At 45.3% G+C, this 23,713-nt stretch overlaps 1 protein-coding gene across 1 annotated transcript in view; it reads left to right on the top strand.

The window, feature by feature from the left end:
- Positions 1-23,713, top strand: part of LOC145411950 (heparan sulfate glucosamine 3-O-sulfotransferase 3A1-like) — a 63,794-nt gene that overhangs the window by 22,007 nt on the left and 18,074 nt on the right. The window contains exon 3 of the mRNA XM_080281919.1: positions 720-890. Coding sequence (XP_080138045.1) covers positions 720-890 — 171 coding nt within the window. The remainder of the gene's footprint in view (positions 1-719; positions 891-23,713) is intronic.

Genomic DNA, 23,713 nt, shown 5'->3' with positions numbered 1-23,713 from the left:
AGGAAGGAAGGACCGAATAAGCGACAAAAGGAAGGAAACAGGAATACTGTGGAAATAACAAATGAAAAGAGAGAGAGAGAGAGAGAGAGAGAGAGAGAGATTCTTAGTACTGAAGTCATTCGTCCCCTGCTTTCATATTCGTCACATGGTCTCTCTCTCTCTCTCTCTCTCTCTCTCTCTCTCTCTCTCTCTGTACAGTACGTATATATATTGTGAATAGATAGACATAGATAGATACAGGCAGACAGGTAGGTAGGTTGGTAGGAAAGCAGACAGATAGAAAGCTATGGACACATACATATAAAATACTGGTCATATACGTGTAATGGTGTTAGTGGTATAACAGAGATGAAATGGTATATAATAACAGTACTGGTGTTATACTACATTGATATAGTACAGTGGGATGTAGAAATGACCCGGTATGGTGTGGTGGTGTGATGAAAGAGAGTACTGGTATGATGTGGTGGTGTAGAAGCGATGTGGTATGATGTGATGGGTGTTGCGATGTGTAGACGTTGACATACATACTGGTGTGAGATATGCAACTATTCCATCATACCGTGCAGTCTATTCCTCTTCTGCTTTCCCTCTATACCTCTTGCCTTTCCCTCCCCCACACATACTGGTGTGAGATATGCAACTATTCCATCATACCGTGCAGTCTATTCCTCTTATGCTTTCCCTCTCTACCTCTTGCCTTTCCCTCCCCCACACAGAAGCAAGCTGCCTCTGAGTATGGAAGGGCAGCTGACCGTGGAGAAGACCCCTGCTTACTTCACCACGCCAGGGGTACCGGCCAGGGTGAAAGACCTGCCTGACGCTAAGTTACTCCTGGTGGTGAGGGATCCAGTCACCAGGACCCTGTCTAACTACACCCAGAGTTTTAGGTGAGGCAGGGGCAGGCAGGGACAGGCAGGGGTGAGGGAGAGGAGGCAGGGGAAGCAGGGGATAGACAGGAAAGGGGAAGAGAGGCAAGCACGAGCTAGGAGAGGCAGGAGTTAGGCAGAGTAAGGCAGGAAAGTGCAAAGGACCGAGTTTGAGATGTGACAAGATTTTCCTTATTTACCGAATTCAGTTTCTAGACAGGCACGGGAAGCAGGAGGCCAGGGGTAGAAAGGCAAGGCAGTGAGAGGCAGGGGAGACAGGAAAAGGCATGCTGAGGCAGGGTAGGGTAGGAAAAGGCAAAAGAAAGCAGACGTAAGGAGGGAAACTAAGGTAAAGGAATTTAGAGTGGGACAGAACAATCCACGTTTCAAAAAATATATCAAAGGAGAAAAACAAGGTAACCACAATAAGCAGGAGGGTAAAGAGAGGAAGAGAGAGACTAGGAGGGGTCGAAGGGAGGAAGTAGGGGTGGGCAGGGTGAGGCAGGGTGACGTAGAGGGGGAGGGAAAATTCAGAGGGAAGAATTTGGGTTGCAACAAGACCCTACTTCTAGTTTATTGGTTGTGGTTTCGAGTTAGGAAGAAGAGACAGGAGTAGGCAGAAGAAAAGCAGGGTCCGACACGGCATAGTATGGCAAAGGAGAGGCTGGGAGAGGCAAGGAAAGGATTGAAGAGACAGGGAAAGGCAGGGGAAGAGAGAATAAGATAGCAAAATTCTGAGGCGAGATGGGATGTGAAGGGAATTTTTCATCTCAGATTAGGTAGGGGAAAGTGAGAGAGGCTAGGTGTGCATAACAGGTGAGGCAGGGGTAAGGCAGGGCGAGGCAGGCATAAGGCAGCGGGAATCGACACCAGAGAAAGCAGGAGACGGGAGAGGTAGGTGTGATACGTCAGGAGGTCGACTCTGGGATGTGACAGGGCCTGCTCTACTAGATTCTTGGTGGTGGTGTCAGATTAGCCAGAGGAGGCTGGACAGGCAGGGAGAAAAAGAAGAGAAAAGGTAGGAGAACCAGGAGGAGGAGGAGAGAGAGAGAGAGAGAGAGAGAGAGAGAGAGAGAGAGAGAGAGAGAGACTAGGAGAGGCAGAGAGAGAGAGACAGAGAGAGAGAGACTAGGAGAGGCAGAGAGAGACAGAGAGAAAGCAATGAGAAGCAGAAAAAAAAGAGGCTAGGAGAGAGAGAGAGAGAGAGAGAGAGAGAGAGAGAGAGAGAGAGAGAGAGAGAGAGAGAGAGAGAGAGAGAGAGAGAGGTAAGCAGATGAAAGAGGGAGGCTAAGAGAGAGACAGGGTAATATATAGTCAAACGGCCGAGCTGGATTGCGACAGGAGCGTTTCATATCAGGTTAGGCGGAGGAAGCAGGGTGAGGCAGGACGAGCAGAGGGAGGCTAGGAGAGGCGGGGCAGGAGGAGGCTGGGAGAGGCAGGAACAGGAAAGGGAGGCAGAGGAATACAGAGGGACAAATTCAGGATGTGACAGGATTCCATTACTTCCAGATTTATGGCGTGGATTTCTGCTGCAAGTCTTAGGATAGGTAGATGAAAGAGGGTGAGGCAGTGGAAGGCAGGGTGAGGCAGTGGATGGCAGGGTGAGGCAGTGGAAGGCAGGGTGAGGCAATGGAAGATAGGGTGAGGCAGTGGAAAGCAGGGTGAGGCAGTCGAAGACTGGGTGAGGCAATGGAAGACAGGGTGAGGCAGTGGAAGGCAGGGTGAAGCAGTGGAAGACAGGATGAGGCAGTGGAAGGCAGGGCGAGGCAATGGAAGACAAGGTGAGGCAGTGGAAAGCAGGGTGAAGCAGTGGAAGGCAAGGTGAGGCAGTGGAAGGCAGGATGAGACAGTGGAAGGCAGGTTGAGGCAGTGGAAGGCAGGTGAGGCAGGGGAAGGCACAGTGAGGCAGGGGAAGGCACAGTGAGGCAGTGGAAGGCAGGGCGAGGCAGTGGAAGGCAGGATGAGGCAGTGGAAGGCAGGGTGAGGCAGGGTGAGGCAGTGGAAGGCAAGTTGAGGCAGGGTGAGCAGTGGAAGGCAGGGTGAGGCAGGTGACGCAGTGGAAGGCAGGGTGAGCCAGAGTGAGGCAGTGGAAGGAAGGGTGAGGCAGGGGAAGGCAGGGTGAGCAAGGAATGACAAGTGAGGCAGGTGGGAGGATGTAGGGAGGGACAAAGTACATACACTCAAGCCAGAAGGAACAAACAGGAGTGAGGAACGGAAGGGAAGGGAAAGGGAGGCAGGGGAAGGGAAGGGAAGGGTAGGGAGGGGATGGAAGGGAAGGGAAGGGAAAGGAAGGGAAGGAAAGGGAAGGGAAGGGATGGGAAGGGAAGGGAAGGGAAGGGATGGGAAGGGAAGGGAAGGGAAGGGAAGGGAAGGGAAGGGAAAGGAAGGAAAGGAAAAGGAAGGGAAGGGAAGGGAAGCGAAGGGAAAGGAAGGGAAGGGAAGGGAAGGGAAGCGAAGAGAAGGGAAGGGAAGGGAAGGGAGAGAAGGGAAAGGGAGGGAAGGGAAGGGAGGGGATGGAAGAGAAAGGAAGGGAAGGGAAGGGATGGGAAGGGAAGGGAAGGGAAGGGAGGGGAAGAAAGGGAAGGGAAGAGAAGGGAAGGGAAGGGAAGGGCAGAGAAGGGAAGGGAAAGGAAGGGAAAGAAAGGGAAGGGAAGGGAAGAGAAGGGAAGGGAAGGGAAGGGAAGGGAAGGAAGGGAAGGGAAGGGAAGGGAACGGAAGGAAGGGAAGGGAAGGGAAGGGAACGGAAGGAAGGGAAGGGAAGGGAAGGGAAGGGAGGGGAAGGAAGGGAAGGGAATAGAAGGGAAGGGAAGGGAAGGGAAGGGAAGGGAAGGGGACGGGAAGGGAGGGAAGGGAAGAGAAGGGAAGGGAAAGGAAGGGAAGGGAAGGGAAGGGAAGGCAGGGTGAAGGAAGGGAAGGGAAAGGAAGGGAAGGGAAGAGAAAGGAAGGTGAGGGAAAGCAGGGTGAAGGAAGAGAAGGGAAGGGAAGGCAGGGTGAAGGAAAGGAAGGGAAGGGAAGGCAGGGTGAAGGAAGGGAAGGGAAGGAAAGGCAGGGTGAAGGAAGGGAAGGGAAGGGATGAGAGAAAAGAAGGAAGGATGGAGATACGAGAAGAGAAGAGAAGAGAGAGGTAGTATCCCAAATGGAAGAGGAGCAGGAAGAGAAATGAAGGAAGAGAAGAGGGAAGAGGAGGGAGGAGGAGGGAAAAAAAGTGAGAGAAGGAAGAGGAGAGGGGAAGGAAGGGGAAGGAGGGATGGAAGGAAAGGTGTGAGGTAAGAAAGTGAGGGAAGGGAAAGGATGGAGAGGAGGAATAAAAGAGGATGTGAATGAAGGAAGAAAGGAAAGGAGAAGGGAAAGAATGGAAGAGAGATGGGAGGGGAGGGAGGGGGGGGAGAAGAGGTGGTGAAAGGGGTAAGAAGTGAGGGAAGAGGGGAGAGGAGTTAAGAGGGAAGAAAGAGAAGAGGGAAGAGAAAAGGAGAGAGGGGAAAATCGGAGTGAGACAGACGAGGAAATAAAAAAAACAGGAGAAACGAGAGGAGAGGAGGAGTGGAGAGGAGAAGAGGAGTGGAGAGGAGAGGAGGAGTGGAAAGAAGAGGAGAGGAGAGGAGAGGAATGGAGAGGAGAGGAAAGGAGTGGAGAGGAAAGGAGAGGAGTGGAAAGGAGAGGAAAGGAGTGGAGAGGAGAGGAGGAGTGGAGAAAAGAGGAAGAGTGGATAGGAGAGGAGGAGTGGAGAGGAGAGTACAAAGGAGTACAGAGGAGTACAAAGGAAAGCAAACAGCAACAGACCTTATGGTCCTTTCGAGGCTGTTTGTTACGGAGTAGACTATGACTACAAGATCTAACTCTACATGCTGAAGGATAAGGATAGTAAAGCAAGAAGGCTCCCCCTGCCTCCAAACCCTCCAGTTAAAACTGACAAGAAAAAAAGTGAGAAAAACCACCATGCAACATGGAAAACCTGACATGGAAATTTCATAGGAAAGAATGAAAAGGAAAAGCTACATTCTATAATACTTTATCTATAAGCTACCAGTATGAATAACCTGAAAGTAGTAAAGTAAAATGAATAATTGAATAAATAAATAACTAATGCATGACACTATGTACGGGTACGTTGAGTTAACAGGGTGTCTGCGGACACAGCATGGAATATGCACAGTGCACAGTGTGGACGTTCATGGGTGATGTGGCAGCCTTGCCTGGCGCTATTAAGATAGGCAGCTGTCAATCAGGCCCCAGCTCCATTCATTCCACTGAGACTAGGAACTTTCCCATGCGGGACAAGAACACAAGTCACCTCCTGAAGCAGTGACCCCTGGTACATTAAAAAAAAAAAATCCCGATGGTGGCCACTTAACTAACAGGGACCCTCAGTGATCCACAGCCCATCACAGGTCGAAAGTATGAGTAGTGACCGTTAACTCAGGGCTGTCTGTGCATATCCAAGTGTGTGCATGTACTATATTTGCATTTAATAAATTGATCCACGCTCTAAAAAACTAAAATAAAATAAAATACAAAATTATACATACACAAGTGCTTTATTCAGAAGTAAACATATTAAGCTGGGGGTTAGACGACAAATACTTATCCACGCGACCTTCAAAGGTTTGTATTGTATTACAATGTACTACATTGTAGGGCAATTTATTCCATATATTTACAACTCTACTGAAAAAGAAATGCTTAGCTTCATGCGACTGGAATCGTTTGCCAATTATTTTATGCCCATTGCCTCTAGTATAATTCGAGTGATCAACTGTGACGTATTTATCGACAGCCATGTTATTGTGCCCTTTGAATATTTTGAATACTTGAATTAGATCTCCTTGTAACCTCCATTTAGTTTGAGTAAATGGATTCAGGGCTTCTAAACATTCCTTGTATGGCTTATTTCTCAGTCTAGGTATCATCTTTGTCATCCTTCGCTGTTCTCTTTCAAGCTTTTCCATATCTTTTTTATAATACGGTGACCAAAACTGAACTCAGTACTCCAAGTGCGGATGTACTAAGGAATTATACAAAGTGAGGACAATATTATCGGATTTATATTCAAATGTTCTGCCTATAAATCCAATCAATTTATTGGCTTTTTTCACAGCTTCTGTACATTGTTTGCTTGGTTTCAAATCGTTTGTTATTATAACTCCTAAGTCTTTTTCATGCTTTACCCTGTCAAGTTGAACATTATTCGTGCTATAACTAGCTCTTACATTTTTACTGCCAGTGTTTAGCACTTTGCATTTATTACAATTGAAATCCATTTGCCAGACTTAAGTCAAATTAAACAGTTGATCAAGATCTCTCTGAATTGCCTGCCTTTGCAGTGCTGTATCTGCTCTGTTCCCTATTTTAGTATCATCAGCAAATTTTGAAATCTTACAACACAATCCTTCGTCAATACCTTTTACATATATTAAGAAAAGAATGGGACCTAACACTGAACCCTATGGCACTCCACATGTAACGTTTATCCAGTCTGACTCTTTTCCATTTATTACAACTCTTTGCTTTCGTCCGGTGAGCCAATCTTCTACCCACCCGAGAACACTGCCACTGAAACCATGGGCCTTTAGCTTTTGAAGGAGTCTTTTGTGTGGAACTTTGTCAAAAGCCTTTTGAAAATAGAGGTAGACCACATCAACAGATTTAGTCTCGTCGTACATGTTCAGTATATCATTGAAAAAGTCAAGCAGATTCGTGAGACAAGAGCGATTATTACAAAAACCATGTTGAGAATCTTTTATGAGATTGTTTGTTTTTGTTTCACCAACTTGTCTCTGATAATAGTTTCAAGTAATTTGCAAACCACCGATGTTAAACTAATTGGGCGGTAGTTTTCTGGTTCGATGTTAAACTAATTGGACGGTAGTTTTCTGGTTGGGCTCTGTTGCCCTTTTTGAATACTGGGGTTACGTTAGCAAGCTTCCATTCATGTGGCACCTTACTGCTCTTAAGTGATAAGTTAAAAAGTTCAGATAAAGGCTTTGATATTTCATTCTGTAGTTCTTCAATACACGTGGAGATATTTTGTCTGGTGGAGAGGAGTGAAGAAGAAAGGAGAGGAGTGGAGAGGAGTTGAGAGGAGAGGAAGAGTGGAGTGGAGAGGAGGAGTGGGGAGGAAAGGAGGAGTGAAAATGAAGAAAGAACAAGGGGTAGGGTGAGGAACGGGAAGAAAACTGAGGCAGAGCGAGGCAGGGTGAGGTAGGGTGAGGTAGAATGAGGCAGAGTGAGGCAGTAGGAAGCAGGATGAGGCAGGGGAAAGCAAGGTGAGATAGTGTGAGGTAGGGTGAGGTAGGATGAGTTAGGATGAGGCAGAGTAAAGCAGGGAGAAGCAAGGCGAGGCATGGTGAGGTAGAGTGAGGTAGGGTGAGCAAGGATGAGGCAGGGGAAGGTACTGTGAGGAAGGGAGAGGAAAGCTGAAGAAGAGTGAGGCAAGGTGCGTTAAGAATTGACAGGGAGAGAAAGGGAGAGAAAAGTGAGGAAGGGAGAGGCAGGGATAAGGTAGGGAGGGAGGGAGGAAAGAGCTGGCCTTCTAGGAGAGAGAGAGAGAGAGAGAGAGAGAGAGAGAGAGAGAGAGAGAGAGAGAGAGAGAGAGAGAGAGAAACTTCAACAGAGTGTGCGATGAAAGGATTGATGATAATGATCAAAGAATTGTGTGATGCAAATACATACATGCGTACTGTACATACATACGTACATACATGCTTATACAGCAAATCTGTTCATACCTATATAAATAATCATATGTAAATATATACATACATGAATAATTACATACATACATACTGTAACCACCTGCACTCTTGGAGGGGGAAACGGGGTAATGAAACCCGCCCAGCTGGATTCGACTATTTATTCGGTCATACCTGGAATTGCAATTTTACTCTCTCAGTATGCTATAATGGCATCACTGTCATTGTTACAACACTTGGTCATACACATAATTACAATTTACCAAAGTTTACTTCGTATACACATATCGCTTTAATTCTCGTCCTTACTTTCCTACATTTATAATTGGGTTATGTCGTGACATCAACCGTGTTCAGATCAATAAGCAGTCTTAAAGTAAGCAAGGGCAACTGACTTGTGGCGGGTCCAATTTTCGTCTTACAGTATCAGTGTGTGGGTAGGGGTGTGAAGTACACAGCACTAGTCCCTCACGGGCGTAATTTTCTCACAGCAATAACACTTTCACAGGATGGTCGTGGAGTCGCACATCGCTTGAACTCCACCCTTTTGGAGTCTCCGTCTAGTAAATCCAGGGATCGACGTCACCTCGTCCCTCACTCGTCCCCGACTACCCACACACTGTCCCCACACTCGCTCATAGTGTCTATTCTAAGGCCTGGTGTTCATTACCGCTAGGCTAATGGATGTTATGCTTACGCGACCGTACATTCATATAAACACCGTGTCAGCATTCTTGTGCCTCTCTCTCCTACACTCTCTCTGTCTGTCTCTCTGTCTCTCTCTCTCTCCCTCTCTCTTTCTCTCTCTTTACCGCGTTAGATGCGGTAAGACTCCCCCCGTTGGTCAGGTACGACCAATACCATATACACCTTCACTCGCCGCTCCCTTCCAGCAGACACAGCTTGTTCGCAGGGCGGGTTAGGGTTTTGCGTGTGGACGTCCTGACCTTGACATGCCTCACCACACCATCATCACCGGAATTCGCCTCTACCAGTTTCCCCAGAATCCAGTGATTATGGGGTACATTCCAATCCGTCACCAATACCAAGTCCCCCACTTGGAAATTACGCAACCGCTTGAAATGCTTCTGGCATTGTCATACAGATGGTAAGTACACCTTCAACCATCGCTTCCAGAACTGGTCTGCTAGGAACTGTGCATGCTTCCAACTCTTCCAGTAGATATCCCCTACAGGGTCTTAGGCCTTACCTCCTAACAGGCAGTGGGGTACCATCTTATTGTACAGAATACGCAGTGGAGTAAGTGCTTCGAGGTTGCTGACGTCATTGGAGGTCGGGTTGATGGGTCTTCCGTTGACTATCTCCTCCACTTCACAGAAGAATGTGTTGAGTCGCCCAGTGTCCACAACTTGCATGCCTACTATTGCTTGCAAGACCTTCTTGACTGTCTGGATCTGTCGCTCCCATACACCACCCATGTGCGATGCAATCGGTGGGTTGAACTCCCACTCAATTCCCTTCCTCAACAGTGCACTGTGGACCTTGTCATTCTTTTCCTAGCTGAGAGCTGTGGCCCGGAGCTCCTTATTTGCTTTATTCATGTTTCTTCCATTGTTGGAACGAATGTGCTCTGGTACACCCCTCTTTGCTGAGAAGCGCATTATTGCATTGAGGAATGAATCAGCGACTAGTCCATCAAGAATCTCCAGGTATATGGCTCTTGAGTTCAGACAAGTGAACAGACAACCCCACCACTTCACCCGATTCCTACCCTGCTTTGCGATGAATGGTCCAAAGCAGTCCACTCCAATGTGTGTGAACGGTGCCTTCACCACACATACCCTGTCAGCAGGGAGGTTAGCTTGTCTTTGCAGTGACTCCTTCCAATTGACTTGGCGACAAATGAGACACTGTTTTAGCACCCGCTCAATCAGCCTTCGTCCTTTGGCACCCAGAACTCCTGGCTCATTACTCCTAGTGTATGTTCTGTGCCAAGTCTTGTTCTCATGGATTTCTCTTACTATTAGCTCCGTGACATGGTGGTCCCACTGCAACAGCACGGGGTATTTGCTGTCCATCGTCAAGGGGGCTTTCTCCAGCTGTCCACCGGCATGGAGGAGTCCGTCCTCCCCCAGGTGCAGATCCAGCGGAACAGTGGGCCCATTTTCCTAAGTGCACCCCGCTCCTTCAGGTCCTTTATCTCGGATACATATTATTCCCATTAAACACAACCCAACACTGCCTCTCGAGATGCTTGGAGCTCACTCACCCTCAGTCTTGATTTGTCAACTTGCCTTGGTCCTCCCATTTGCCTCCAATACAAGAACCTTCTAATCCATGAAACTCCCCTCAGCAGTCTGTGCCAGGATGAGTATCTGGACCACAATCTCACCAGCGAGTCTTCTCCTTGCTTAGCCCCCATTGCCATAGTTGTAGCATTTCCTTTTACCTATGGGTCTGCCCCCAAGTCGAGTATAAGTCGGGGCTCTTGTGGCCAGTGATTGTTCTCTTGCCAGAGAAAGTCGGGCCCTTCAGTCCATCTACACCCTCTGTTCATTTCGTAGCAACTCAGTCTTCGTGTCGCGTCATCTGCTGGGTTCAGTATTGAACCCACATGCCTCCACTGGGTCACTTCTGATTGTTCGTGTATGGCCGCCACTAGATTGGCTGCTAACATGTGAAACCGCCTCCCTGTGTTACGCACATACTGTAGTACTATCACACTGTCTGTCCAGAAGACGAACCCTCCCACGTCGACCGACAGCTTGTGCCTTAATGTCCCGTCAACCTTGAGAGCCAACACGGCAGCACATAACTCCAGATGGGGTGTAGTCAGCTGTTTAAGCAGAGCCAGCTTGGCCTTTCCGTAGATGAAGGCACAGTGAACATCTCTGGTCCCATCTGAGATCCTCAGGTATGATACTACTCCCTACGCCACTTGCAAAGCATCACAGAAGTGATGTAGTTGAAATGGCATTCCCCTTGCACCTCTCAGATCATAGCACCATGGTATCCTGAAATCTGTGAGGTGAGTTAATTCTACCAGCCACCATTGCCACTGGACCTCATTGCTGTCAGATATAACTTCATCACACCCCTTCTTCCTCCTGCATTCCTTTTGGAAGATGACCTTGGCGCGAATGAGGAATGGCGCAAGGAATCCAAGTTAATCATATACTGAGCTCATTACATGCAAGAGATCCCTCCTTGTAACTGACCCCCCTTGCTCAGTGCATTTGATGACCACTGCCATTTGGTCCTTCTCTAGGTCCCACCTTACTTCAAGTGCTCGTTCTGCAGGAAGAGGCTTGTGTTCTATGTCGATCTCCTTTACTCCCTTATGCCTCTCTGATTTGGGAATGGATTCACGTACTTCCTTACTGTTGCTCACCCACTTGGTGAGTCTGAAGCCGCCCACCGAGGTGATGTGTCGCAGTTGTTCTGCCAACCTTATTCCTTCATCAGCAGACTGCACTGAGATAAGCAGGTCGTCCACATAAAAATTCCACTGGGCATCCACCACGTTGTCAGGACATACATCTCTGTGATCTAGGAAGGTTTGTTTTAAAGCATACGAGGCACATGACGGACTCCAGACTCCATCGAAAAGGTGTACCATCATCCGGTATGTTACTGGGTCCCCTGTACATCCCCTTCTGGCCACCAAAGAAATCGTAGGTCGTCCCTGTGTTCCGGAGCTACCTTGACCTGGCAAAACATAGCCTCTATGTCCGCCATGAGGGCCACTGATCCTTGGCAAAACCGGAGGAGTACCCCCAGCAGTTTGTTATTTAGATCATGCCCTTGTAGCACCTGGCTGTTTAAGACTCTGACCCACATTCTGCTGCACAGTCGAATACAATGCTCACCTTTCCAGGCCTGTTTGGGTTTAACACCGGAAGGTGTGGCAGATACCAGGTCACATGAGGCATTGCGTGATGTTCATTATGAGACACCGATTCGGCGTAGCCTTTATCTAGCAGCAGCTGCATCTCTTCTGCGAAGCGCTGGCGTAAGGGCGGGTCTCTGAGCAGCCTCTTCTTCAGGCCTCTAACCCCCTTAATGCCATTAACTTGTTGTCTGGGAGCTTGGGTGGATTTTGTCTGAATGGTATAGGGAGTTGGTAGTGCCCTATCACCTTTGTCGCTGTGCTTGACCACAGTTTCATCACCCTATTGTCTTCAATGGACAGGCCATCTCCCTTCTTCAAGTAACTTGCATCCAGTTCCCAAAACTGTCGCATTTATTCCTCCAATCGTGTTTCCTGGGAATTCTAGTCCACTACAGCCACACATCCTACCTCCTCTGGTCTGCCTTCCACTTCAGCATGAGGTCATACAGGTCTGCTGACGGTCCATCCCAGCGTCATCCTTATTGCAAAGGGTTCTCCACTGCTCCCTGCCCTGACCTCCAAGGGCATCAATGCTTGCAGAGCATCAAGACCAATCAGCAGTTGCATCTCACCTTCATACGTGTTCAGTGGCTCTATTCCCACCAGTTGACTCCATTGTGCCATGTCCTGTACAGAGGCTACTGAATCGTTACAGAGTTACAAGGAGTCGCTGAGTGACAATCACCTCATGCAGCGATATCTTCCAGTTCAGTTTATGGGAATGCCCGCTGCTAACTACTAAGTCTATCTCCTCAGTTCGCTGCACCGTTACCTGAGTTATAGTGTCTAGTGTTACCCAAACGGTTCTCCGTGGTGCTCCCAACCTGCTTGCCAACTGGGTCATATAGAAGGTTCGGTTGCTGCCAGAGTCCAAAAGTGCTCTTGTCTGGACTACAGCATCCGAGCCTTTACTAGCTGCCTTTACTTCAGTAATGGGCAACGCCACCTTGCGAAGCTGCCCATGTATCTGCGTTGTCCCTGCCGTAGTGGTGAGTCATTCGTTCCCGCCTTTGCCCCTTTCGAGCTTGGGCCACTTAAGTGTTCCCTCCATGCTTGCCTTATCACGTTTGTCAGTCTGTCCACAGGAAGCACTTCTCTTCTCCGGCTCTGCTCGGTGTACTCCCTTCTTGCTTCCATGTGCCTGTTCCTGCTGAGTGTATCAACAACGATCATCTCTTGGCTTCCTCTCATCCTCCATCTGTGGTTTTGCTCCGTCTCCCTTCCTGGGTTCCCAATGGTATTGGGACTCCTGCCTTTGCCTTGTGGGGCCGGTCGGGTGTATCCATCACGAATGCTTCCAAGTGCAACCCTCTATGTCACACCATACTGAGGCCCGGCACTCAGCTGCCAAGTGGGTATCATTCAAGCAAACATAACAGTATTTGAGCCATCTGTCTGTGGCCCTCCTTTCTTCTACTCTCATGGCACGGAATTTCTTGCAACCCACCGGGGTGTGCAGCCCCGCACACAGCCGACACATGTCTCTTACTCACAGGTTTGTCATCACCAATGGTGGCCAAGCGATCACACACCCATCTGGATTTCCTCTAACATCAACCTCGGTGGATTGTTTGGTGGTTGCTTTCCTTTCCTCTGTTCTCCTCCTCACACACACTCTGTCCGCTTCCTCCAGGATAAAGGTTTTCAACCATTTAATGCCTGGATAATACTCGTATCGTTTTTTGTGGGCAAAAGTTTCGTTCTCATACCGCATAAGTGCCTTCTCAGGTAACTGATGCAACAGCACGTCCATTGAGCGAACGGTGTCCAACTCCCCCAATCTCCCGTTGGTCTCCAGACCCAAGATACAAGACCCCAACTCGTCTGCGAATTTTCTAAGGCCACTCTCATCCTCACCTTTGATCATGGGCCCTTCAAGTATTCCTTCCACAATCTCTTGGACATACTGATGTATGTCTCCATATCTGTCCTCCAATATGGCCATCGCCTTCTCATAACTCTCTCTTGGGTCCAAATAGTTGCATGTTTGTAACGTGTTCCTGGCAGGCACTGCACATGCTTGCATGAGCGTCTGCAGCTTATATTCCTCTGGGACTGTGGCCCTCCCTATGTGTTGTTCGAATGCATGAATGAACTCCCAATACTCCCTCCGACTATTCCCTTCGAAGGTTGGTAGTTGGGTCTGTGGCAACATCATGGCAGCAATCAATTCTTTCAAGCCGGAAGCTATCACCTTCATGCACATAGGGGCAGCGTATGTCAGCTCTTCTGTTCCTGATCTAGTCATTTTCGGATTCCCTGACCTATGCCACCCTGGCCTTTGTCCGCTAACTGTTGACTCTTCTTGATGTAGAGTCGCGGCCTCTTGCATCTGTTCCTGCTCCCCCTGCTGGGTTCCCCTAGTCTCCCATATTTGTTTGTCTCCCATGCCATCACTATATCTTGGCCTCTTTGCCGATCCTTCGTGTACTGATATAGTCTCTGGTTGCACCTGTGGCCTCAAGCTCATCTCGTTCCTCCCTTCCATTCCCATCAAGTTCTCCAACTGTGTCAAGCGATCATGGATCACCGTGTTCTGTTCTTGCAGGTTTTGCAGAGTCGGCAGGAGGACTCTCATGTACACGTTCTCACGTGCCTCAGCCAGTCTGCCTTCAACTGCTGGCCACTTCTCTAAGCATTCGACCCTCTCCTCCTCTCTTTGGTCCATCATCGTTCCTGCAGCCTCCGTCTCGTACTCCTCTCTGCCCGTTGCTTGCCTGGCCTCCTTGACTATCCTTTGAGCTGTTCCATGGGTTACGTTCTGCCCGTCATGTTCCAGATGTTCCTTTCCTTCTGGGTTGTCCATGCTGATATGTTCCGCCTGGTATGTTCCATCCGGTACGTTAGGTTGGGTTCTGCCTGGTATGTTAGGTTAGGTTCTGCCTGGTATGTTAGGTTAGGTTCTGCCCGGTATGTTCAGGTTCCACCCCCCCTCTCTCCCCCCCCTTTTTTTTTTCTTTAATAAACTCTCTTAGTCACACTCTCGTTCATACAACGTTTATCCCATCACACTCCAAACAGCCAGACAGTGAGCAGTGAGCTTAGCCTGTAAAGTACAGTGGCACACCAGAACCTTCTCTATGACAGCCTAGTATCAATCACAATTCTTAATATCCAAGGTGCACTAATTACTTTTAATTCACAACTTTATAGCATATAAGCGACGTTACGATATCAATACCGACCTCCTGAATATTACACTCACATTTCTCACATTTAATGTGTCACAATTATTTAACATTGTTTGGCACACGGGCAAAAAATTCCTACCCCAGCACGTAAACTAACGCATTTTCTTCACAATGGACCAGACGTAACGTATCAGCTCCTGGCATTCAATTGCCTGAGTAAAGGTGTTTATCAACACTCGCAGTCCTGTGGAGTCTACCCACCCACAACCCAAGATGTCCTGAGTGGCGGTGTCGCCGATCGTAGGTAGGCCGCCTCCGTAGACTTTAACACCCGTAGATCGTCGTCGGGCCCGTTCCCCCCACCAGCGGACCCCAAGTATGACTGTAACTGCCTGCATTCTCTCTCTCTCTCTCTCTCTCTCTCTCTCTCTCTCTCTTTCAATTTTAATCCTTTCAGGCTTTCAGTGCAAGTGCTATCCAAGCAAAAAGTACATATTGTATGAGGAATTACTTAGGATGTGTGTGTGTGTGTGTGTGTGTGTGTGTGTGTGTGTGTGTGTGTGTGCGTGTGTGTGTGTGTGTGTAAAGCTTTATATATCACGTAAATACATAATCTACATACATACACACACGTCCTTACAATTACGTACACACGCACTTTCCAATACCCTGACAACACACACTATACTCTCTCTCTCTCTCTCTCTCCACATAAACACATTCTTCTCTCAAATACACACACACACACACACCCTGACATAAGCACTCATACAAACATACACTTAAATATACTCTACACACACACACACACACACACACACACACACACACACACACACACAAACACACACACACACACACACACACACACACACACACACACACACACACACACACAGATTCCCATTTCATTTCTCTCTCTCTCTCTCTCTCTCTCTCTCTTTCAATTTTAATCCTTTCAAGCTTTCAGTGCAAGTGCTATCCAAGCAAAAAGTACATATTGTATGAGGAATACTTAGGATGTGTGTGTGTGTGTGTGTGTGTGTGTGTGTCTCAGTAAATAAACTGTTTGAAGTTGGTGCTGCGTATATGTGTACTCTCTTGGCTGAGAGAGAGAGAGAGAGAGAGAGAGAGAGAGAGAGAGAGAGAGAGAGAGAGAGAGAGAGTGAGTGTTAATCTAGCCCCCGCCAGCGCCAAACAACAGGAATAAGGCAGAGTGGAGGGGAAGGAAGGGGTGTGATGGGGTAATGTATGGGTGTTGTGTGTACACGTGCCTTTGTGTATACCCACCACATACATACACGTACATACATACATACATACGCACATACATACACACGTACATACATACATATTGTTACATAGCCTATGATTTCATCATCCTTTGTGTAATTCTAACGCACAGTATGCTGCATGTTTGATCACGAGCGTGTTCTACCTCACTCCCCCCCTCCTCCCTTATAGTAGAGTAAGTCATTCTTTCTGTTATTCAGAGCAGGAGTGTCAACTCTTTGTCCCCTCTGGCTTCATTTGCGCGTCCTTCTTACAAGTTGTATCAAGCTCTGCCGGCCCCTATATAATGAGCTCAGTCTCTACGTTAATTGCCATTTAGATCTACTCTTCATTTTCTTCACATCTCTGTCCTCCCATGTACAGTTGTTATTATTGTGAGTGCTCAGGAAGTCTCCAACCATCTAGCAGCTGTGTAATTTGAGTATAAGTGTTATTACATTTTTTTTTCTTGTACTGTGTAGCGTAAGGTGTTAATTCTTAGGCCTAGTAAGGTTTTTGTGATTAATGTAAGGCTTTATGTCAGCCAATTATTAAAAATATTTTGTATCTGTAATAATTTATCTTGCATTAACTGAGCATTATCCAGTGTATTTTCAATTTATCAGGGCTGACTTAGATAAATTTACTCTTGCTAATTTCGTGTTAATAGAGGCTATTGCAGTTAACCATATATTTAACCTGTTTTTTGCCATTACATTATCCTTATGAGTCCTGAATGTTTTGTTGTTAGTTTGAGCATTAAACTTTAACTTGTAATTTTACCTAACTCTTTTGTTTTGAACCTGGAACTTTACGGGACAGTAGTGATTTTTAGTATTCTCACTTAAAGTGTACATTATCTTTCTCTGTTCCGTAACATAAATTTGGCGACCTCGCCAGGATATTCAGGATACTATCATAAGGATATTGGTTGATATTTTGTGACTGTGATTTATTCATGATGTCTACTATTACTACGCTTGATGAAGCCAAAGATTTTTTGTCAAATGTGCAAACAGTGTGTGATGTAGAAAACAGAACAAAGAATGAAGTTAAGCTTGTTGCTCAACAGTTGGGAATTGCTGTTCGCTCTCATCATTCTAAAGATCAAATTGTTGACATGATTAATGAAAGCTTGTTTAATGTAACTCCTCCAAATGAGCAAACGCAGATTGAATTAGCTAAGTTACAGCTAGCCCTGCAGGAGGCTCGTACTAAGGAGGCTGAATTTCAGGCAAATGCTAAGGAGGCTGAGTTTCAGGCACAAGTTGAACTTCCTAGGATTCAGGCAGACCATGAGTATCGCATGAAACAAGGTGGAACTGGATCATCTAGCTCTGATGATTTTGATGTGGCTAAAAATGTTAAACTTGTCCCTCCTTTTAATGAATCTGATTTAACCAAGTATTTTCAGTTGTTTGAGAGGGTAGCTACAGGTTTTAATTGGCCCAAAGAGTATTGGCCAGTACTCCTTCAAACTGTTCTCACCGGTAAAGCTCAAGTGACTTATGCATCTTTGCCTCAGGATCAATCTGATAATTATGATGTCGTTAGGAGCTTGATTCTTAAGGCCTATGAGCTTGTTCCTGAAGCCTATAGAGTAAAATTTAGGACAACTTATAAGCAAGATAAGCAATCCCATGTTGAGTATGCAAAAATCAAAGAAGATCTGTTAGAGCAGTGGTTAAATTCTAAGAATGTGGATTCTGATTTTGGTAAATTTAAGCAGATGATTTTGCTGGAGGATTTCAGAAGGTGTATTAGTAAAGATGTAAGCCTATATCTTGATGAGAGAAGAATAGATAATTTGTCTGATGCTGCAGTTTTAGCTGATGAATATGTTCTCACTCACAAGAGATATTCTAGAGAAAAAAGGAAAGCTGAGAGTAACTACGTTGCCTCTACTCAGAGTACAGGTAACAGGAAAGAGAATAAAGATGATGTTTCTCAGGAAGTAAATACCAGCTTCACCTCTAGGTTTCAGAAAAGTAAATGTACTTATTGTAGTAAGCTTGGTCATACTACGGAGAAATGTTTCAGGAGACAGCGTGATGTGAACAAAAAGGAGTCTTTAAATATTCAGTCAATTGGTCTAGTGTCTACCCTTGAGAGTTCCCAGAATTCTTTAACTGAGTTAAGTGAACCTGCTTTGAGGGGTAACTTAAATTCTCATGATGGAGCTCCTCTTTTGAGCAGTAACGTGGGTGACACTCTCAAGAGTTCATGTGCTAATTTCCTGTCTGATGGTTTTGTCAGTCCTCTGGACAGTAATGACAGGAAATCAGTTAAAATATATCGTGATACGGGTGCTTGCCAATCCCTTATGCTGACCAGTGTTCTAGGCTCTAATGTTAATTCCTCTGATGAAACTGTAATCTTACAAGGTGTAGGGAATAATTACTTCTCTGTCCCTCTGTGCAGAGTGAATTTAGAGTCTGGTTTTGTTAATGGTTCTGTTATGGTTGGGTTGGTTGAGACACTCCCAATGTCAGGTGTAACTTTCTTACTTGGAAATGATATTGGTGGAAGTCAAGTGTGTCCAGCTCATCAGTTGTCTAGTGAGCCAGTGGCTGCGGCCCAGGATTGTGATGTCCCTGATGTGTTCCCTGCATGTGCTGTCACTAGGGCTAAGTCTAAAGTTACTGGTGACTTAGAGGATAATGATGATGATGATGTTATCCTAGCTGACACTTTTCTTGCTAATTTGGACCACTCACCAGATGAGGCAGTACCCCGTAGTGTTGATAATTTGTCTCGTCAAGAGTTCGTTGAGTTGCAGGTTGCTGATCCTGAGTTGAAAGGTCTAGCTAACTCTGCTTGCAGTGAGGAAGAGTCAGCTGATGCTCCTACTTGTTATTATATAAAATCAGGAGTACTTATGAGGAAGTGGAGACCCCGAACAGCATCAGCCGACTGTGAATGGGAGGTTGTACATCAAGTTGTCATCCCTCATGTTTGTAGGCAGGATATCATTAGAGTGGCTCATGATTCCTAGTTTGGCAGGACACCTTGGAGTGAGGAAGACTGTGGCACGCATTTTGAAACACTTCTACTGGCCAGGTATTTTCAGGGATGTTTCCTGGTATTGTAAGTCTTGTCACACCTGTCAAGTTGTGGGGAAGTGTAATCAGACCGAAAAGGTTGCACCTCTAGTTCCCATTCCTCCTTTTGAGGCGCCATTCACCCGTGTGTTGGTGGATATTGTGGGCCCTCTTCCTAAGACTTCTTCAGGATTTTCTTATGTGTTGACCCTGATTGATATGGCTACTCGTTATCCTGAAGCCATTCCACTTAGAAATATCTTAGCAAAGAACGTGGTTAAGGAAATGCTAGGGTTCTTCACAAAGTTTGGTCTGCCCAAGCAGGTACAGTCAGACCGGGGAAGTAATTTCATGTCAAATATTTTCAAGCAGTCTCTGAAAGAGTTGGGCATCACCCAGATCACGTCTTCAGCTTACCATCCCCAGACCCAAGGAGCGTTGGATTGATATCATCAAACACTCAAATCGATGCTCAAGAAATACTGTTTGGAACATCAGAAAGATTGGGATAAAGGTCTTCCATTCGTTGTATTTGCCGCAAGAGAATCTCCAAATGAATCACTGGGCTTCTCACCTTTTGAACTACTGTTTGGCCATGAAGTAAGAGGACCCCTTAAGCTACTCAAGGAATGCTGGCTGTCGGAGGAAGATGACGTCAACCTGCTGGAGTATGTGATGAAGTTCAAAGAACGGCTGTCCACTGTTTTACAGCTGGCGAGAGAGAATTTAGGAGCTGCTCAGGAGAAGATGAAGACTTGGTATGATAAGAAGTCCAGGTTACGCCACTTTCAGCCAGGAGATCAGGTTTTGATTCTGCTACCGGTGCATGGGCAACCTCTTCAAGCCAAGTTTAGTGGTCCTTATTTCGTGGAGAAGAAAGTCAGTGATGTCAACTATGTCATCGCCACACCAGATCGTAGAAAGAACAAGCAACTATGTCACATCAACATGCTAAAGTTATATCACAGGCGGGACGAAAATAACCCAGTCTGCACTGTAGCTGTTCCACCCGAGTCTGCAAGTGAAGTTCTCCCATGCAGGATGAGCCTGAGTGATAGTTTGGGGAAGAATCCTGATATCATGAATGATCTCCAGACTAAGCTTTCTCATCTACCTCCCGAGGAAAGGCAGGAGTTTTCGGCATTACTGCAGGAGTACCCGCAAGTGTTCCGTGCCACTCCAGGAAGAACCACTGTGTTGATGCATGATGTCGATGTTGGAGACGCAAAGCCAATTAAATTGCCTCCTTACCGTGTGAACCCAGTGAAAGTTCCTCTCATCCAGAAGGAGCTTGGCTACCTGTTGGACCACAAGATGATTGAGCCCTGTCAGAGCGAGTGGAGTTCTCCTGTCACTCTAGTCCCTAAGCCAGGTGGGTCACAGCGGCTTTCCATCGACTAGAGACGTGTTAATCAAATAACCAAAACAGACACTTACCCTCTCCCTTGCTTGGAAGATTGCATAGGCAAGATCGGAAAGGCTAGGTACATAAGTAAGTTTGATTTGTTAAAGGGATACTGGCAAGTACCTATGACTGAACGTGCTAGGGAGATCTCATGTTTTGTAACACTAGGAAAGACTATTGCATGTTCTGTAATGACATATGGTATGAAGAATGCACCAGCCACATTTCAGAAGCTCATGAATGTTGTAACAGAGGGTTTGGCAGGGTGTGTTGTTTATATTGATGATGTATTAATCTTCAGTGACAACTGGAAAGATCACCTATGCCATGTCAGTAAATTTCTTGAGCGTTTGGTTCATGCTAATCTTGTAGCTAATTTATCAAAGTGTGAGTTTGGTCAAGCTAAAGTTCAGTACCTTGGGTACGTAATTGGTGATGGACATGTTGCACCACCAGGAGCTAAGGTTCAGGTTGTAAGTGATCTTCCCAGACCTAAAAGTAGGAAAGAGGTACAAAGATTTTTGGGAATGGTAGGTTATTACAGGAGATTTGTTCTTAACTTTTCAATTCTTGTGTCACCACTTACAGACCTACTGAAAAAGGGAGTTAAATTTGTCTGGACCGATAACTGTGAATCCTCTTTCAACAAACTTAAAGCTATCCTATTAAGTCAGCCAGTGCTCGCTACTCCAAATTTTGCTAAGCCTTTTAAGAGGGCTGGCGATGCAAGTGAAACAGGAGCTGGGGCTGTTTTGCTGCAAGAGGATGATCAGGGTATTGAACATCCTGTATCTTATTACAGTAAGAAGTTCACTCCACCTCAAAAGAACTACTCAACTATTGAGAAAGAGATTTTGGCCTTGATTTTGGGTTTACAGCATTTTTCATTTTATTTGTGTTCTGGTTTTGACCCCATAGTCATTTATACCGATCATAACCCACTGAAATTCCTTAGTAAGTTTAAAGATAAATATCAGAGATTGACAAGATGGAGTCTACTTCTTCAGGAGTATTCATTAGACATACAACATGTCAAGGGGAAAGAAAATGTTATTGCAAATTCCTTATCTAGACTTTAGACAGATTGTTTTAGAGTAATAAGAAATTTCCTTTGTAAATTTCTTTTTCTTTGTGGGGAGGTGTTACATAGCCTATGATTTCATCATCCTTTGTGTAATTCTAACGTACAGTATGCTGCATGTTTGATCACGAGCGTGTTCTACCTCACTCCCCCCCTCCTCTCTTATAGTAGAGTAAGTCGTTCTTTCTGTTGTTCAGAGCAGGAGTGTCAACTCTTTGTCCCCTCTGGCTTCATTTGTGCGTCCTTCTTACAAGTTGTATCAAGCTCTGCCGGCCCCTATATAATGAGCTCAGTCTCTACGTTAATTGCCACTTAGATCTACTCTTCATTTTGTTCACATCTCTGTCCTCCCCTGTACAGTTGTTATTATTGTGAGTGCTCAGGAAGTCTCCAACCATCTAGCAGCTGTGTAATTTGAGTATAAGTGTTATTACATTTTTTTTTTCTTGTACTGTGTAGCGTAAGGTGTTAATTCTTAGGCCTAGTAAGGCTTTTGTGATTATTGTAAGGTTTTATGTCAGCCAATTATTAATAATATTTTGTATCTGTAATAATTTATCTTGCATTAACTGAGCATTATCCAGTGTATTTTCAATTTATCAGGGCTGACTTAGATAAATTTACTCTTGCTAATTTCGTGTTAATAGAGGCTATTGCAGTTAGCCATATATTTAACCTGTTTTTTGCCATTACATTATCCTTATGAGTCCTGAATGTTTTGTTGTTAGTTTGAGCATGAAACTTTAACTTGTAATTTTACCTAACTCTTTTGTTTTGAACCTGGAACTTTACTGGACAGTAGTGATTTTTAGTATTCTCACTTAAAATGTACATTATCTTTCTCTGTTCCGTAACAATATATACATACATACATACATGCATATGCACACATACATACTTATATACATACACCTGTACATGCGTACCACACAGAAATACATACATACATCCAAACATATAGATACATAGATACATCAGAAAACACACACACACACACACACACACACACACACACACACACACACACACAAACAGGCAAGAAACTATTATACAAGAATAAGGAGGGAAGCCCAAAAACAGTTTGAGGAGGATATAATAAATAAAAGTAGTGATCAACCAAAGCTGTTTTACAGCTATATCAGAAGCAAAACCAAAGTAAAAGATATAATACAATCCATTACGGACGAGGGAATCACTTATACACAAGAGAAAGATATTTGTGAAGCACTAAATAAGAATTTCCAATTAGTTTTTACAGAAGAAAAAAAATTTGAGAGGGACTATGTGGAACATGCATGTCCACACATACTACCAGATATACAAGTAGCAGAAAAAATAATACAGGAGGAGTTAGGTAAATCAGACAGAGCAAGTGGTCCTGATGAAATTTCATGTTGGGTACTACGAGAATGTGCAAAGGAGTTAAGTAAACCATTATTTTTAATTTTCAAGAAATCCTTGAGTCAAGGTAAACTACCTGATATTTGGAAAAAAGCAAATATCGTCCCCTCATTGAAGAAAGGAAATAGACAAAATCCACTCAACTACTGACCAGTATCACTGACCAGTGTTGTAAGCAAGGTATTAGATAAGCTTATAAGAAAAGCTTGGGTAAATCATCTAGAACAACACAGTATGATAACAGAAAGACAGTTTGGTTTCAGAAAAGGAAACTCATGTTTAACTAATCTGTTGAGCTACTATGACAGAGTAACAAACACAATACAGGAAAGAGAAGGATGGGTGGACAGTATCTATTTAGATTTCAAGAAAGCTTTTGACACAGTACCACACCAAAGACTTTTATGGAAACTGTACCGTCAAGGAGGAATTCGAGGCAAACTGTAGTGTTGGATGCAAGATTTTCTCATAAAAAGAGAAATGAGAACAGTACTAAGAGGAAACTACTCATCATGGAAAGAAGTGGCTAGTGGAGTACCACAGGGTTCAGTGCTGGCACCAATCATGTTTTTAGTGTATATAAATGATATAAACAGTAACACTGGAAATGAGAGCTATCTGAATATGTTTGCAGATGATGCAAAAATACAAAGGAGAATTACTAACACAGACTCTTGTAAAGAGCTACAAGAAGAATTAAATAAACTTCATGAATGGAGTAATACATGGCAAATGGAATTCAATGTGGACAAGTGTCATGTAATCAAGTTTGGTAAAAGTGGAAAAAGACCTGATTGGGATTATAAGTTAGTAAATAAAACCCTATACACATCAGAAAGAGAGAAAGACCTAGGTGTGATTATCAATAACAGACTATCTCCGGCTGACCACATCAGCGAGAAGGTACGGAACATGTATACACTGCTTGCAAATATGAGAATAGCATTCACATACATAAATGAAGACATGCT

Source organism: Coenobita brevimanus, chromosome 91, assembly GCF_032717465.1.
Source record: "Coenobita brevimanus isolate Jiangsu-jjx chromosome 91, ASM3271746v2, whole genome shotgun sequence".
Classification (NCBI taxonomy): domain Eukaryota; kingdom Metazoa; phylum Arthropoda; class Malacostraca; order Decapoda; family Coenobitidae; genus Coenobita; species Coenobita brevimanus.
Note: the sequence above shows the minus strand (reverse complement) of the source record. Positions and strands in the feature narration are given on the sequence as shown.